The sequence below is a fragment of the Vicugna pacos genome, chromosome 5 (assembly GCF_048564905.1).
Source record: "Vicugna pacos chromosome 5, VicPac4, whole genome shotgun sequence".
NCBI lineage: Eukaryota > Metazoa > Chordata > Mammalia > Artiodactyla > Camelidae > Vicugna > Vicugna pacos.
Window position 1 is genome coordinate 86,385,095 of NC_132991.1, and position 17,649 is coordinate 86,402,743.

The 17,649-nt window shown below is 42.3% G+C and overlaps 1 protein-coding gene across 1 annotated transcript in view; it reads right to left on the reverse strand.

Annotated features, from left to right (window-relative positions):
• The window catches only part of COL4A4 (collagen type IV alpha 4 chain), a 115,880-nt gene that overhangs the window by 70,190 nt on the left and 28,041 nt on the right, over positions 1-17,649 (reverse strand). The window contains exons 5-9 of the mRNA XM_072961745.1: positions 8,267-8,401; positions 7,437-7,481; positions 6,622-6,738; positions 3,220-3,288; positions 272-307 (exon numbers count right to left, since the gene is read on the reverse strand). Coding sequence (XP_072817846.1) covers positions 272-307; positions 3,220-3,288; positions 6,622-6,738; positions 7,437-7,481; positions 8,267-8,401 — 402 coding nt within the window. The remainder of the gene's footprint in view (positions 1-271; positions 308-3,219; positions 3,289-6,621; positions 6,739-7,436; positions 7,482-8,266; positions 8,402-17,649) is intronic.

Here is a 17,649-nt window from a genome sequence, read left to right on the forward strand (position 1 = left end):
TCATTGCCAGACAGAAAGGGAAGGGAAGTGGGAGTTCGGTGAGATTCAAGGATGCTCCCTGGGCATGTGACCTATGCAGTCACAGAGGGCCTCAGGCTGGATTTAACGCTCTCCTGTCACCATCTTGAAGTCTGTAATATTTTTCGGACAACAGACCTACATTTTCAACTCTGCACCGGCTGGGCCCGGGTCCTGCTGGAATATACCCTAGTGGGGATCATCGGCTATTTGAGAAGCAAACAGAAGCACACGGCCTGCCCGGGAGACTTACTGGTAAGCCAGGAGGTCCTGGGTCCCCTCTGTCACCCTGCAATAATATGGATACATCGCATTAGAAGAGCAAAACCATTTCCCTAAAACACATAAGACGTAAAATTAGACACACACACAGGAGTTATCTGGACTGCCTGTGCAGTTTGTTCAGGTTTTCAGTGTTGAAAAGAAAGCTGTGGAAAGGCTCTCTGGAAGCACTTTTCTGTCTCACTTAGTAAGCCCAGAACCCTGCTCCTACACAGCCGAATCCAGGAAAAGACAGCTGAGCCGTGAGGACGTGGAATCAAGATGAGATTTCATCTTTTAGTGTAAAGTGTTCTAAATTCACCATCCAATAGTCTCATTTTATCAGAGTTGAACTGTCTCTCGTCTGACTGCCAGACCTTGCCTCTCTTCCTAGACGCCTTGCTATCTCCCCAGAGGAGATGTAAGGGAAATTCGTGTGGAAATCCTCTCACACCTGCCTCAGTGCACATCCACTGCCCTGTGACTCTGCCCCGAGTCTCTAGCTACTTTAAAGGATCGAAGGGTGTATCTTCTCTTGAATACAGGTTCTTTTTAAAAAATGTAAAATATAATATATTGTAAAATAGACATATGATAAAATTTAACATTTTAACTGGTTTTAAGTGTACAGTGCTGTGGCACTAAATACATTCACAATGTTGCACAACCATCACAGCCTTCCATTGCCCAAACGTTTTCATTTCCTCAGTAGAAACTCTGCGTGCATTAAATACGAGCCCTCCCAGACCCCTTCCCCCTCAGTCTCTGGCAAGCACCACTGCACTTTCTGAAATTATGAATTTGACTAATCTAGGAACCTCCTCTAAGTGGAATCACACATTTTTTTTGTTGACAGCTTATTTCACTTAGTGTAATGACCTCAGGGTTGGTCCATGTTGTAGCATGTGTCAGAATTTCCTCGCTTTTTAAGGCCGAATAATATTGTGTTGCATGTAAATACCAGGTTCTGCTTATCCACTCATCAGTGGGTAGACACTTGGGTTGCTTCCACCTTTTGGCTCCTGTGAATATGCTGCTATGAACATGGGTGTACAAATAGCTGTTTGAGTCCCTGCTTTCATTTTTGGGAGTCTATATCTAGAAGTATAATTCCTGGATTACAGGGTCATTCTACATTTAATTTCTTGAGAAATCACCATACCATTTTCCATAGCAGCTGCACCCTTTTACATTCCCATCAGCAATGCACAAGGGTTCCAACTTTTCCACATAATTACTAACACTTACTATTTTCTGTTTTTTTTTAAATAATAATCATCCGAATGGGTGTGAAGTGGATACAGGCTCTTAAGATCACTGTCACTCCAAGATTACTGATCTGCCACTTTTACTGGAGATCCTCTGTTTCTCTTTAAAATGAGGCATTCTCTCTAGACATCTCCCCTTCTATCTCACTTGCTCTTTCTTGCACAATTACCAAAAAATTCTCGCCATAGTTAACATCATACTGTGTGTTAAGATTTACAACATGCTGCAATATGAATTATTGTAAAAGATCATCAGCATTGAGAGGAAAATTATCTTAATTTTCTTTCACAAATAAGGAAAATGAGGCTCAGAGGGGTTAAGGGGGTTGCATAAGTCACAGTATAGGTAAGGGTCAGTTCATTCCATCCAATACATCATACTGGTTCTCAGAATGACCCTGCTTTTAATTTTTTTTTTGAAGTACAGTCAGTTACAATGTGTCAATTTCTGGTGTACAGCACAATGTCCCAGTCATGCAGATACATACATATATTCATTTTCATATTCTTTTTCATTAAAGGTTATTACAAGATATTGAATGTAGTTCCCTGTGCAGAATAAGCTTGTCTTTTAAATCTATTTTTATATATAGTGGCTAACATTTACGAATCCCAAACTCCCAAATTTACCCCTTCCCACCCCCTTTCCCTGGTTGCCATAAGATTGTTTACTATGTCTGCAAGTCTGTTGCAGAATGGCCCCGCTTTTGATGCTAAGTTTATTAATACATCATTTAAGCTATAAACAAGAACACAGTACTTGCTGTTTAACAAGAAAGAACAGGCACAGAGGCTACAAACAAATACTGTGAGCTCACTTAAGGGGCCAGCACTCAGGTGTCCCCACTCCAGGTGGCACGGAACTTGGGGTCTGACAGAAACAATCTAGGATGACTTTTATCTAATTATTGTAGAATAGCCCTCCTTAACAGAAATGGACACATCTTGAAAATGTACCATATGTCTCCTCTTGATTTATCATTATCAAGCGATCTCTTTCTGCTTATCCAGGGCTACTCAAATTAGAGAGATGCGGTGGTCATTCAAGAGTTTATTTCTGAATATTTGTATATCATTCTCTGCTAAAAACACAAAAGCATTGAATTTGCCAAGGACGGTGCCATTAGGTTTGCATAATTGTCAAGTTCAGTAGTGGTGACTTATTATACTGGGTGACAAGTATTAATATCACAATATTCTAGCTACAAATCAATGAATATTTCTCAGCTGGGCATGATCTCCCTCCAGGAGATACTTGGCAATTTCTGGAGATTTTGTTTGGGGGGTGTGTGGTGGGGGAGGTGGTTACTGGCATCCGGTGGGTAGAGGTCAGGGACACTGTTCAACATCCTAACAATGCACAGGGCAGCTTCCACAATAAATGATTATCTGGCCCCAAATGTCAACAGTGCCAAGGCTGGGAAAACCTGAAATAAATGTCTTCATTACAACTCTGCAAGAATCATCTGGAAGTGTTGGAATTTTATAGCCAGAGAAGCTAAAGCCACGTGTCTTCACACGAGAAGTACAGGCCCTCCCAGAGCGTCAGGGTAACGATCCAAACCAGCTTCCTCAGGGACACTTCAGAGGAAATCTCAGTTCATGTGTTTCCTGCATGGGTTTACCCATATGAAAAAAAATATTGTTAACTCACCTTGATCATAATACTTACCTGAATACCTTTTACAGTACCAAAAATGAACACGGGATTTCCTTTTTCTCCTTTTTTTCCAGGAAGTCCCTGAAAATAAAATATTCACTTAAAGGGGAAAAACTATTACTATTTCAGTATTTTCTTTTCCAAATAAAATATTACTTACCAAGAAAATTAGCATTATAATCATATTTCACTAGTGGAGATTTCTTTATTCTCATCATTACCATTGTCCTAAGGTGCTCACATATATTCACTCCATATTTGGTGAAAATCTAGTAAGGAATCTCCTAAGACTGACCATCTACTAATATGTATAATAATATATATAATGCCATATATAATATATAATGCATGTATGTATAATATATTATAAATATATAATATACATTTTAATAGATTATATATAATATACGTTACTATACTTACAGATATTTACTAATTTTTTTTCCTCACAACATAATACACATAATACTTGGATTATTCTTATAGGTAAACAATTTTGAAACTGTCAGCTAATAATTTATGCCCTAAGATTAGCGGAAAAAAAAAGATTTTATCCATTTCAGTATTTTTATTCAAAACATAGCCTGTGTATACTTTGAAAAATTAATTTTTAAAAATCATTAAGTGCTCCTTTCTGGAGTTTTTGTACACAGCTGCAAGTTTGTTTACTTAGAGTTTTTTTAAAAAGTGAATGAAATAGCTCAGTGTATTTTTCCTCCATAATTTTCATACTTAGTATCTTAAGATAGCTTAACTTGGTTACCACATAAAAACTCTACCATCGTCATATATCAAGTTTCCTATGAAGGACATGCAGATTTCAGAATTAATCCCTCTCAGGAGAGGGCTTGACTTCGCTTCCAATGGGAGATACCAAACCATTTCGTGGTCGGTTACATCAACAATTTCCTTGAGAAATCAGATTTGCTTCCACAGGCCATTCCTGCTTCTCACGGTTTCAATACATGTGAGTTTCAGTCCCACAGATAAGTTAAATTGCACCAGTCCTCCAACAGACCAGTTCAAATTTCAGTTCCCACTGTGTATTAACTGAGTCACTGCAGAAAATACAGACATCACTGCAAGCTCACTGGTCCACAGACCACCAGTGAGGAATAGATGTGAATCATGATCGCTGACTGATTGCATTCCTACTTTCAGTCTGTCAGTGACTCGTCACTAACGTCTGTCAGTCAGTCCACACACAGACGGCGAAACGTGTAGCTGTGTTGCCCCTTGTCTCCCGGTGATAAACCCAAACAATATTTCATAAAAACAAATCACCAAAAGAGAGAATTGGCCGACAAAGTTGAAAATGAAGTGGGGAAATGAAAAATGATAATACTGGAGATGAAGTCCAACTAGAATGTAAGTGGAGTTATGGAAGAAATAGCCATTGTGGGAATGCTGAGGCTGCTGTCATTCAGGCCAGGGGGACTCAGTGAAGACAAACTTATCGACATAACTGAGGGAAGCAGTTGTGACCAAAAGGATGAAGATAACCAGAGGAAGTGACACAGGCAGAACAACTGCATGCTAAAGGAACTCCTGGAGATATTTCACAACACCGGAGCTGGTCCAAACTTAGAAACGAGTATGATGATTCACCAAAGCATATGATATGAAACCCAATTCACTTCATACCCTAAGTTACAAGGCCAGAAGGCAAGCAAAGTTCAAACTACCTTGATAAGTTTTTACAAAGAAAGAAAACCCTTTAATCCTCAATGTTTCGTCTGTTTTAGATTACAATATCCTAAATAAATAGTTTTTAAATTTTTCCCTATATGCTTATAACTGGAAGTAAGAGAGTTTTTAATGTTTTCAACAAGATAACTTAAAGATCATAGAACAATAGTAATTTTCCCACTGGAGGTTAACGTGGCTTTGTGTGCCTTCAAATTGTATATTATTCTTAAAATCTTACACTCCTGTGCAGACTGAGGACTGCTGATACATGAAATGGGTCAAGGGAAAGAAAACTGCTTTGCAAAGAGACCATTAGGACAAACGTCCGTATTGCAGTCAGTACTACATGCTGTGTTAAAGCTAAAATCGAGAAGCCTGCTCTCTTGATTGTTCATAGATGCTCAGTAGAATGAGGTGTGATCCAATCTGAAGACTTTAAGCAATGTGCATTCAGCAGACTGCACTTGAGCCTTCAAATGGCTGAGTTTGAAAACAAAGGGTGGTTGAGAAGCTTAACAATGAAAGTTAGTTGTTACTTGGTTTGTCACAAGGAAAACGTGAAGATGGAAATTCCTTTTCGAGTTCTGTGCTCAGATTGTTACCACAAGAATCTGGAGCAAAACGAAAATGCATAGAAAAAAGCAAGAGGCCTGTGGTGGTGATGAACAAACCTTTTAGAAGGAGTCTTGGGAAATGACATTTAATTAGGGAAGTGGAAAGTCTGAAAAACAGCGACTGAAAGTCAGTATTAAATCCTCTTCAGTCTTTATTTAAGTGAGAAAAAGGAAAAGAAAGAGAGAAAAAGGGGATATAAGTGGTAAAGATTAGTCCTTGCTAAAGTTATGTTTAAAAGAAAAGTTCAAATTTTTGCAGGAAAAAATTAACTAAAAGCAGCAGTAGAGTTTTCTTAAGTGCTAGATATTGTCAGCTGTTTCTGGACCTCCATTCCATACCCCTACCATTTATCTTTCTGCATTATGAGGGTAGAAAGCTAAAAACTACATTTCCCAGACTGCTTTGCAGCTGGATGTGAAGTAGGTTCCACCTGGGAAATGTACTTATGAGATTTGGAAGGTAGGAGTGAGGAAGACATTCTCTTCTGATACTGCTGATGCTGTCAAGCAGGAAGGCAGGAACGTGAGTGTTGCTGGTGTCTTGACATGGGGATGAGAGGCAGTGGCTGAGGTACAAGGGCAGCTTCCGAAGCCTGAATCTCAGCTAAGTGTGAGCCCTTGAAATCCATAGTCCTGGAGTAACCCTGGAGTTTCAATCCTCCAGCCATTACAGTAAGTGCCAAATTCCCTGTATTGAATTCCTTTCTGCTTGAAATACCTAGAGGGGCTTACATGTCTGCAGTGAACACTGATAAACAATGTAAGTTTTGCTAACTGGTGTCCTGGCTCCCTTCCCCTCCTATCCATTCTCTGTACAGCAGCCAGCAGCATCTTCACATCAGTCAGACCCAGTCACTTCCTTCCTTAAGGCCATCCAGTGCCTTCCCACGGGCATGGGAAAGAAAACCCTGCCTCTCTTTACACAGTCTACAAGTCCCCCTGTGTTCTAGATCCTGCCCACCTCTCTGTCCTCATCCTCGAGTCACCCCCGTGTGTTCATCATGCTCCCAGCACACTTGTGTTAACTCTGTTTCTTGAACACATCAAGCCTGTTCACACTGGAGGGCCTTTTCACTTAAGAGTCCCACTAGGATGAGCTGTGGCGTCTTACTGGGGGGCCTTCTGGGCCAAAAGTTCCTCTTTCTCCTGGAAACCCTGGATCACCTCTTGAGCCATTGTAGCCATCTATGCCAGGTTTGCCTCTGGGTCCAGGAGGCCCCGGGTGTCCCTACAGAAACAAAATTATAGGTGAAGAATTTTTGCAAGAATACCGTAACAACAAGGTTATGCAATATGGGTCCCCAAATACGGTGACTGGGACGTGCATGCTGTTAAATTTTGTGAAATTTCCTTCCTCTCTCCACAACTACTTTATAGCAAAGAAAAAATTAAGTAAATTTATTTTAATAGTTCCCAATTTAAATTAATGTAGTTTGGAGTACTTGGGGAGATTTGGGAGGAAATCTTCCTTGAAATCCTTAAAAAGACTCTAATGAATTGTGAAGTCTCCCAAATACCTCTTCCTTCTTTCATTTGGTTTTCATGTTAGCAATGAGAGTTTTAAGCCCACTTCCACCACTGGGAGTTACTAGCAAATAAAATCTTTGGTAATGAGTGTACATTTATTTCTAGAACATTGTGAGGTGACAAGCGTATCTAGCTCATATTTTGGAATGCTCTTCTCTAATCTCTTTGAACACCTTGCTTGTCAAGTAAAGTGTTTTGATCTCAGAGTTATTACACGAAATTGAAATGCGAGTACCCTGGCATTTACTAAAATGAGAAAATATAAAGGAGTTTGCCATATATATCATATATATTATGTATTATATAAAAATATATATATTTGAACATGTGCTTTTAAGGACTTCGATGAGTGTTTCTCTCTCCTTAAAAAAAAAATGGAGAAAATTTAAGGATACTTACAGGTATTCCATCCAAACCTGGAAATCCAGGAACACCTGTTGGACCCTAAAATCCCAGAAAATAAAACAATGATATAAAAGCTACTAAATTATTAGATTAACAGGTTGATTAACTTGAAAATATGAACCATTAACTCATTTTTTTAAAAACCCATAGCAGTCATTGTCACTTGTTTTTACATTAATGAGCTCGAATGCAGCATTTACAGATCAACATTTTGTGCTTTTCTTTTTGTACTTGGGAAGCCAACTTGGCCATATCATTTCAAAGAATAGGTTCCAGATCCTATAAACTGGACATTCAGCTTCTCAGAGTCTGTTTATCCTAGAGAAACAGACACTGAAATGCAAACACAGGTAATTTGCAGGACCGTCTCTGCACACCTGCCCTACACAGAGCTGGGATAGGACTGCAAATTCTCATCAACGGGAATACACTAGAGGTTTATCCATAGTATGGCCTCTAATACAGTGTTTTTAAAGGAATAAGTTCAATCTCCGTAAACGGATATGGAATGATCTGTAAGCCAGATGGCTGAGTAACAAAAGAAAGGCTCAGCATGACACATATAACATCATTTAGGTTTTTAAAAAGCCATTTAAAGAGTACAACCCCTCCAGGGGTCCACGCATGTATGTAAGTGCCTAGAATAGATCCAGAAAGGCGGGCTTCTCCAGAAGAGGGCTAGGAATGAGGGTTGATTATGGAAGAGGAGTTTAGACCATTTATTATAAGGTGCAAATAGGTATTACTTGTGATTTAGAAAACAATCTGGCGTATTAATGCTGGTAAGTGGTTAAAGGGACTTTTTCACTTATGAAAAAGCTCACCTTGTCACCTTTGTCACCTGCTGCTCCAGGAAGGCCACTGTCACCTTTCATCCCTTTCTCTCCTGGAATTCCAATGGGTCCTGGAGGCCCCAGGGGCCCAATAGGACCCTGTGGCCCAGGTGGTCCTGGGTGACCCTAAGAAGAAAGATTAAAAAGGTGGGGGCGGATGATTCTTAAGTAGCATTTTCTAACACAAATATACAGTCACTTGGGTTTACAAAAGGCTAGAAAATTAAAAATGGAGCAGACTCTAGCAATAGAAGCACAAACGATCAACCAGTTACAAAAAGAAAGAAAATTCTTGTCTTTTTCAATCCGAATTGAAGCTGTACAAAAAATCTGAATTACTGCATGTACACACACACACATCTATAAACCAATTATAACTCTCTTACTATTTTCATTTCGCCATTGGCATTTATAAATCCTGAGCTATTTAGTGAAGTAAGGAATTTTTAAGAATCAAAGTCTCGGTGCCATGATGTTAGAGACACGAGTTAAGAGTGAGGAAAAATGGCCAGCCCTTCTGCTTACTTCAAATAATTCGTCTGCGCTTTTAGGGAGAAACATTTCTTTTTTTTAGCTGCTTTTATCTAATTTCTTATTGATAATTTGGAAGTAGGCTCTCCATGTCATGTTATATTTATGCAACTTTCTTTCCACAAATGAAAAGGCCACCTCTTATTTTAGGTGAAGTCATTTCATGAACTCAGTTCTCCTCCTGAACCCCCAGTAGGAACATTTCTGACACAAAGATAAGGAGCTCCCTGCTCCCTTGAAGCCCGTTCTCCGAGGCATTGAGATGCCCTGGTGCAGTGAATTCATGTTCAGTTGTTACAGCAAGTCTCAAGGCTCTTTCTATTTGGAGTAGGGAAGTTGCCTCAGAGGGGCACGCTCCCTTGACCCCCCGATGTTTCTCCCTCCCGTGTCCCAGGCTCCGGTCTCTCTCTCCACAACCCCTGCCTCCATGGTTCCCTCCAGGAAGGAAATTTTAAATGCTGTGGATCCTAATTCCCCCATGCGTCTCAGCACAGGCTTCTCTAACTTCCAGATGATCATACCTTCCGGATATCATCGCTGCCTCCTTGACATCTCCTTAATACAAGGGTACTTCTGGCTTAAAAAAAATCCAAAATGGAACTCTTGATTGTCCACCTGAATCTGAGCCTCCATCCACCTTCCTTATTTACCCAGAATCCAGCCCCAGAATCCCAGGAATCATCCTCAATAATCTTCTTTCTGCCACAACTACACTTAATCCATGATCAGCTCCTAGCACTTCACTTGCAAAACGGATCTGAAACTCACCCATTTCACTGTCTCCCTGTTGCTACGCTGGTGCAGGCCAGCATCCTTGAGACCATTGCTCTGGGCTCCTGAGTGGTTCTCCAGCTTCGTCTTACCCTCCTCCCAGCCTCTCTCCAGAGAGCAACCCGAGTGACATTCAAGCAGAAATCAGATCACAACACACCCCTGCTTTTTAAAGTTTCCTTGTCTTCCCGCTGAATGTAAAATAAAGCTCATGTCTCCATCAGGGCATCCTGTCTACTGCCGTCTTAGCATCCTAGCAAATCATATTTTTAAATTATGAAGAGGAAACAGTGTAACGTGTGTCCACGCTCTGCAGTCAGCACTCTGCACGTGAAGCCCAGGATTACTTACTAGCTGTGTGACCTTGGGCATGTTTCTTAACCTCTCTGTTCCCCAGCTGCCTTATCTGTCAGTGGCTTGTGGATATAAAAAGAATAATGCCTGTAAAGTGTTTAGCATAGGGCTGGCACAATACTGCTAGCTATTATTATACATTACTGTTATTACAAATAGTTTATGGTTACTTAAACAGGGGGGAAAAGCCGTACATCATATGATCCCACCTGCAGAGAAACAAATGGACAGACATTTTCTCTAAATACGTTTGTAAAGGAACTTTCTAGAAGGATACACAAGAAACGGCATGTCATCACGTCTCCGGAGTGAGAAATGCAAGCTGGGCAATGATTCGTTCTGTTTTGTGAGCATCTTACCATCAGCAAATGTGACTTTCATAATAAAGATTACTTACCATTTCTCTTTCATCATTCAGTCATTGGCTCGACAAACATTGCCAACAGCCTTTAACATCTGCCTAAATTTTATAAATCAAAATTTATTTGTACTTGCCCTTCTTTACAAGAGCTATTATTTCTTGAGTATCCAAAGGACGACTGACAGCTTAGAATTTTCAAGGAAGCTTAAATGTATAAATACATGTTACAAGAAATAAATAAATAAATAAAATTAAGATATAATTATATGGGTGCAAAGCACTGGGGGGCATTTTGAGGGCACGCCAATTCACTCTAGATATTACACAATTTCTGAACTACCATCTAGAAGTAAGAGTAAATAATGACTTCAGCAGACCTTTTCTACTTGTGTTAATCAGTCTCACTTGGTTTGGATTAATTACCCTAAGTTAAATGCTCCCATTTTTCCTAAATATAAGGCTCGGGAAATAACTGCTTTTTCATTAAGTTTGGAAATCATCTTTTTGTCTTACATATGGTTCACACAAAAACTCCTCAGTTTTCTTTTGTGAATGCTGTACTTGACAACAATGTATTATTTTAAAAACGACGAAATTCATATTTGAACATAAAAGGGTAACAGAAAGGACAGCCAATTTACTGGCTAGAAATCTCTTGAATGTGTTTCCTTCTAGACACGTGATGCCCAACCCAGGGAGTTAATGGAACTTTGAGGAGAAAATGAAAAGCAGTAGAAATGTTCAGCGCAGTGGCAGGAATGGTGGCACTCCGTTCAGCACAGCTATGTGTCCTGATTTGGGAAAATGCCCTCTAAAACCCCCTCAGACAGCAATGAAACGAGGGATGGTTGGATTAAATTCTTCATCCCCACTTCTTCCCTTCTCCCCTGACCCTGATCTGCCGCGCCGACTTCCTGGCCATGTCTGATCAAGCACTGTTCTTTCACAGGGTCCTGTCCCAGAAGTGTCCCTCCCAACCCCTCCAAGGCATCCGTCAATCCTTCCCCAGAAAGGCTCCGCTGATCTCCTGCCCTCCCCGACACCCTTCAGAGTCAGATGCCTCTCCCAGACGCCTCTCTAACCACACATGTCACCGGTTACTATGATCGCCTCTTTGTCTGTGTGGCCCCAACCCCACACCCACCCGACCATGAGGGTCCTGGAAGGCAGAGTCCAGATGCCCAAGGCCGTGAAGTAAGCAAGGCAGAGAGCAAGAAATACTTAATAAAAGAATGCGGTCAGACCCCCATCCACCAAGGGAAGACTGTAAATGAGGGAAAGGATCTGCTTTCCCCGGTCTCTGAACTGCCATCCCCAGAAGTCTGGCTGCCAGTAGTTAGCGGATCTCAGATGATTCCACACTGGGGTGAGCAGAGCAGGGGTCCTGAATGCAGCGATGCTGGTGTGTACCGCTGTTGAGATAGAACTCAGGCGTGTTCTGTCTTCTTTCCAACCACAGTCAACAGCAAACACAACCCCTACTTTGCCAGTGAAATGACTAACAGACAGTGCTAAATGCCTACCTTTTACAGGGAAGACTCTGTGGTTTGCTTTATATGCAGTGCTGTCTTTTCATATTAATCGGTACTTTATCATAAGATAAATTTTTTGAAGAAATACACCAAAACTGGTGTAACAGTATTAAGTCCGTCAGAAAGCTGCTCACAAAAACTTCCCAGATAGCAATCTTTGAAATAGTCATTGCTAGTTTGCCCAACTTGAGTAAATAATTTATCCACAGTAATGCAGAGAATAGTTCCGCTTTCATTAAATTATTTCATATAAAAGGAGTCAGTTTGAATAAAACTATGTATATAAGTAAATATTGGAGCTTACTCATTCATCAGGCTGTACTAAAATTAACTTCAGGATGAACAGGCATAGACAACAAGCCCAGAAAAGACATTTCTAGAACTACAGAATTATTAAATAATGGCTGGAATTTTGCATCTTTAAGAAAAAAAATTTTTTTAAAGAAATACCGATGATATGGATTTGTGGCACTGCATTCACTGTAGCAAAAAAGAAAAAATGCCCAGGGGAATAATGACTGGCTTTCAGATGTGGGACCCCTGATTTTTTTTTTCTTTTTGTGCTACTGTGTGCATGGAATTGCCTCTGTGGTTTATGACTTTCAGCGAGAGACGGAGAAGTGAGAAAACAGACTCACTGAATCCAGAAATGACAATCGGCTTGACAGCCGAGGAAGCTCTGGCATGCCATGGGAAGCCACCAGGTCATCGCTTTCTATCCAAAGGCCAAGCTGACACCGAGTCATCAGACCCGTTACAGGCGCCTCCCCACTGTGGCCACAGCAGCACCGGGTCCTGGGCCAGCTGTACAAATAAAGGATGAAGGCGATCGGAGTGGACAAGGAATCGCACGCCTGCCCGGCTCTCTGAGGCCAGAACATTCCTTTAGGATTCTCCCTTGTTAATCGTCTGTGTCAGACACGTCTCTTGAGCTGGGCTAAGATCAGACTATTTTTATTTCACAACGACTTAGGGAGACGCGACCAACAGATAAGAGCATGTGTACAGTTTAAAAACCAAAAATCTTCAAATCAGCCTTTGAATGAATGAACGAGCAAGGAAGAAGAACGATGCTTTTATTATCCTAGTTACATTAAGCTGGGTTATGCACCTGCTCGTGTGCATACTCTACCCCATTTAATCTAACCGGCAACACTGAGAAATACAGGTTATGATCCCTGTATAATGAGGAAGGCCTTCTAAGGGGGTAAAACTTACTCCAGCTCTCTCACGTCCCCAGTAAGTTTGTGTTCATACTTCGATCAGTCAGGTTCTCTCAAAATCCCGCCTCCTTCCCCGGATCCAAACTGGCACATTGGAGGGTCCCTGCACTAAACCACAGTCACAGCATGCCTACAGCAACAGCCCAGTGGCTTCCAGGCTCATCTTATTTTTAAACTTCTAAAAATGTATCTTGATGTTCTCCTATTAAGTTTTTTTAAGAAAACAATAGTATTCATCAACTTAATTAAAGACCGCTATTTTTGTGGTTCTCAAATCTAGCTTTCTAGTCCCATCCTCTATCTCTGACTGTTTTCAAGAAACTTCCTTGAAACTTCTTCCCTGTAAATTTACACTCAGCATGTCAGAAGCTGAGCTCGCCACCCTCAGACTAGTTTTCCCTGCCTTTTTCTTCCAACTCAGCAGATAGCAACCTGGTTCCTTCCAGCATCTAAGCTCACCACCACCCAGCTGTCAGCTCTGGCTGACCCTCTTTCCCTCCTTCTCCATGTCTGTCCCATGACCAAGTCTATCACATCTTTCTTTGAATTAAACCTCAGGTGCCTGTCTTTCTTTCATCCCACTGTGGAGACCCTGGGTCACGGTCTGTCATCTTACATGGGTTATCCAAGCACCAGTCTCCCCCGCTTCCCTAACTCCAGTCTCCTCCCCGCTTCCACATACAGCTGTCAACTAATCTCCAGTCTTCCCTCGGCTGTGTCACTGCTTTCGTCAATCCCTGCAATGAATACGGTCTACCTTCCTCCACCCCAGCCAACACTTTTCCCTGTGGTGTCCACACCTACACCCTCTGCTCCAAACACACTTCTGCCATCGGTTTGCCTGAAGTAATAGCAGCCTCTGTCCAACTGTAGCTCAAATGCCACCTTCCTCTAACCAGAACGATAATGGTGATGATGGTGATGATGATGGTGGTGATGGTGATGATGGTGGTGGTGCGAGGGTACCACTCACAGAGCACTTCCTCCATCCTGGGCACTGACACAGCACTGCAGTTCTTCTCATGGAATCCTTACATCCTTAAAGCAGAAAGTCATCCTGTGTCTGCCTTTTCATTCCCAAACGAGGAAGCCAAGGCTCAGAGAGACAGAGCAAGTGACCCGAAGCCACCCGGCTATCACATGGGGAAACAACGTCACACCCTCTCTTCAAAGTCACCGCTTCCCTTTTAACCCCAATCCTTATCAATCTCACTCTCGTACAAACTCTCACCTCCACCCTCAAACAATTAACACCTAAAAAGGTTCATCACCTATTTTTCATTATTGTTTGCTGCCTACTACTTTAATTAGCTTGGGCTGATGTTGTCTAGTAACTCTTGATCCTTGTACATTTTTTTTATTACCACCTCAGCACCTTCGCTACTGCCTTGCACAGTATAAATTCTAAACATATACTCACGGACTTTCTATAATTAAAATTAACAAAGCGTTCAGCAGCAACCTCTGCCTTGTTTATGCTTGTCTGTAACTCAACCACTAAGCCACTAGGTGACACTATAACACTTCTTAAACCCTCACACAGGCCTTCAATGCCTAGCCTAAATCTTTTAGCTGGTCCTTCCAGGGCCCTCCTCTGTCACACGGAGGAAAAAAATGTTGGCGATCTGGAAGGACTGTGAAATAAATAAAAAGATGTTACTCAAAGAATAGACAGTCTAAGCAGACTGGACTTCAGAGTGTTTTCTTGTACCTAAAGTCCACCTCACTGAATGAGGGGATAAATTAATCAATTTAGCCTGGAGTAAGACTGACTCAGAATTTTCATCTGTGGTTTTTTTGTTTTTTTGGTTTTTTAATGGCAGTAAAATTATTATTATTATTAACTTTTTCAGAAATATAAGCAAGACAGTTATGCGGTCTTCCAAACCAGTCAGGTCATTTATTAAAGACTTCTTCTTTGGGCAGTAAGGTGTATTTTCTGTATCTTTTTCCTTCCACTTTTATTGAGATACAGCACCTTGTAAGTTTAAGATGTGCAGCATAATGATTTGACTCCCACACATCATGAAATGACTCCCATGGTAGTTTTGAGTGAACATCCATCATCTCATAGAGAAACAGGTAGAAAAAGATCAGCTGCTTCTTGAGAGCCAGCTTGGTGCAGTGGAAAGAACACTGCACTGAGAACCAGAAGACACGGCTTTGCCACTGAGCACGATGTAAGCTCACCCCTTGAACCAGGTCATGGAAGAGCGGTTTTCCTATTTTCAAAAGTGGTATCACATCAGCCCAGCATCGTGCACCTGCTGTGGGACCTGAACGGGCTGTGCTGGGAGCTCTTGCCCAAGGAACTGGAATCCAGGCGTCTCTCCGTCTGTCTTTGCAATAGTAATCTTAAACTTGGCCTCCTGAGACGTTTTCCCTAATATACCCCCCCACCCCCCGCCACTACTAGAGTCTCTGAAGAGCAGCCAGAATGATCTTGTAACATAAATTCAGCCAGTTCCCACCCTTCCTAAAATCTTTCAGAGCCCTCCTTATTATTCAGGATAACCTGTAACTGTTTTTTCAACTGCATCCCTTACCACCTGGTCCCTCATCTACGCGATCAAACCTGTCTGATCACTGGTGGTCCCTCAAACACAAAAGCCCTGAGAAAGAGAGGCTGTTCTCTCTGCCCAAATGCTTTCAGTGGTTTGAATGGTGGCCACAAATAGATATGTCCACGCCCTAACCATGGAACCTGTGACATCCCCTTGGATGACAGAAGATGGGATAAAGTTAAGGATCTCAGAGGAGGAGCTTGTCCTGCCTTATCCAGGTGGGCCCTCGGTGCCATCACATGTATCCTTCTAAGAGGGACCAAGGGGAAGATGTGATACAGACACACAGAGGAGAAGGTGACGTGAAGACAGAGGCAGAGGTAGGAGTGATGCGGCCACAAGCCAAGAAACGCCAGCAGCCACCAGAAGCCAGAAGAGGCAGAGCATGGATGTCCCCTGTTGCCTGTTTCTGGAGAGAGCATGGAAGGCGACATCTTACTGGTGGACTTCTGGACTCTAGGACTTGTGAGAAAATAAATTTCTGTTGTTTCAAGCCACTAAGTCTGTTATGGTCATGGTTACAGCAGACCTAGGAACTAACGTGACACACTAGGTGACCTCTGGTTCCAACAAGGCCTAGCTCTCCCCAGCACCGCCCACCACACGTACAGGCTTCTGTGCAAAACCAAGTTGGGGCACGAATTATCCCCCCAGGGAGGGGGCCAGGATCTTGGTTTGTTCTCACCCCGATCCCAAGCACCTAGACCACCTGACCCCGGCACTCATCAGGGACCCAGAAATAACGGCAGGAGGGTGAATCTGTCTCCTGCTGGACTCCACCTCCAGACCACAGGGACCACCGTCTTTGTCCCCCAGGCCTCAGAGCCTCCTCAGATGCCATGGTGAAGGCTCGATGGCCACCGGCTGAATGAATGGAATGAATGAATGGTAATTTGCTGAATGAATTGCAAATAAGATTGTATAACAGAGTGGGAGACATAGCTGTTTCCCTGTGGATTTCTTGGCAACTTGTTAAAATGGTGTTTGAAAGGAAAAAATATACTTTCCTTTCCTAAAAACTCTGTAATTCAGCGTCTTAACTAATTTAGTCAGATGCTGCCCTTGCGCTAGACAGGCATTCTCAGAGTCACAAACACCACTCCCTGGGCTCCCGTTTGGAACACTCCCTGCTTTGAGGTGCACCTGATTTCTCACCAGCAGCAAGGCTGCCTCCAGTTTGGTAGTGACCTTGACCCTCTCAGGTTCAGCCTGGTCCCACACTTGCTGAGCTCTGCGCCCGCTGGGCCTGGCCACGGCTCACGCCGCCGGGTCGCCCAGCTCAGCAGTCGTGGTTGCCATGGAACTGAACTCCACACAGGAGACTGAGGGCTCGGCTGCAAATCATGGCCGTCTCACGAGGTGCCTGACCAGGGCAGACACGCCAAAATCGACCTTCAGACCCAATCTGAGATGTTGGCCTGTTTGGAAAATAATACAGGCAAATCATTTAATAAAAGTAGCAGGCAAATAAGCTGGTTTTCTCTCCTTTTTGAAACACAAATGCTGGATTTAAAGGGAGAGATTGTCGGCAGAATGAAAGCCACGTTAATTAGAGTTATTCCTTTATAGAGATATCAGCTCCTACTAATACTATTTATAGGCTAAATAATATAAAGTGACAGGGATGCATCGTCCCTCCACCCACCAGGTCACCCACGTGCTGTTCAGAAATACATCCTCAAGCACTGACATAAGAGATTCATTCTTTTAACTTGGGCAGGTTTTTCATCCTTCAAAAATTCAGGTTAATATTCGTGGCAGGGGGAACGCTTTAATAAGCCGGCAGCTTTCAGGTTAAATTTCACCAGGAAATTTGTTTAATTGTTAGGTGCTATGGTTTTTTGTTTGTTTGTTTTGTCTTTTAACTCTGAATTCTGATGCTTTTACACGACAAATGCACTGTCCTACTCCTCACAGTCCCCAAGGCTGAGGGCCCCTCACTCACATCACCTGCTGTCCCCTGAAGGCACCTGAGTCTGTGACCTCAGGCAGGGCTTCATTTGTTAGAGAATTCTCCAGTGGGACGTAATGAGCTAGG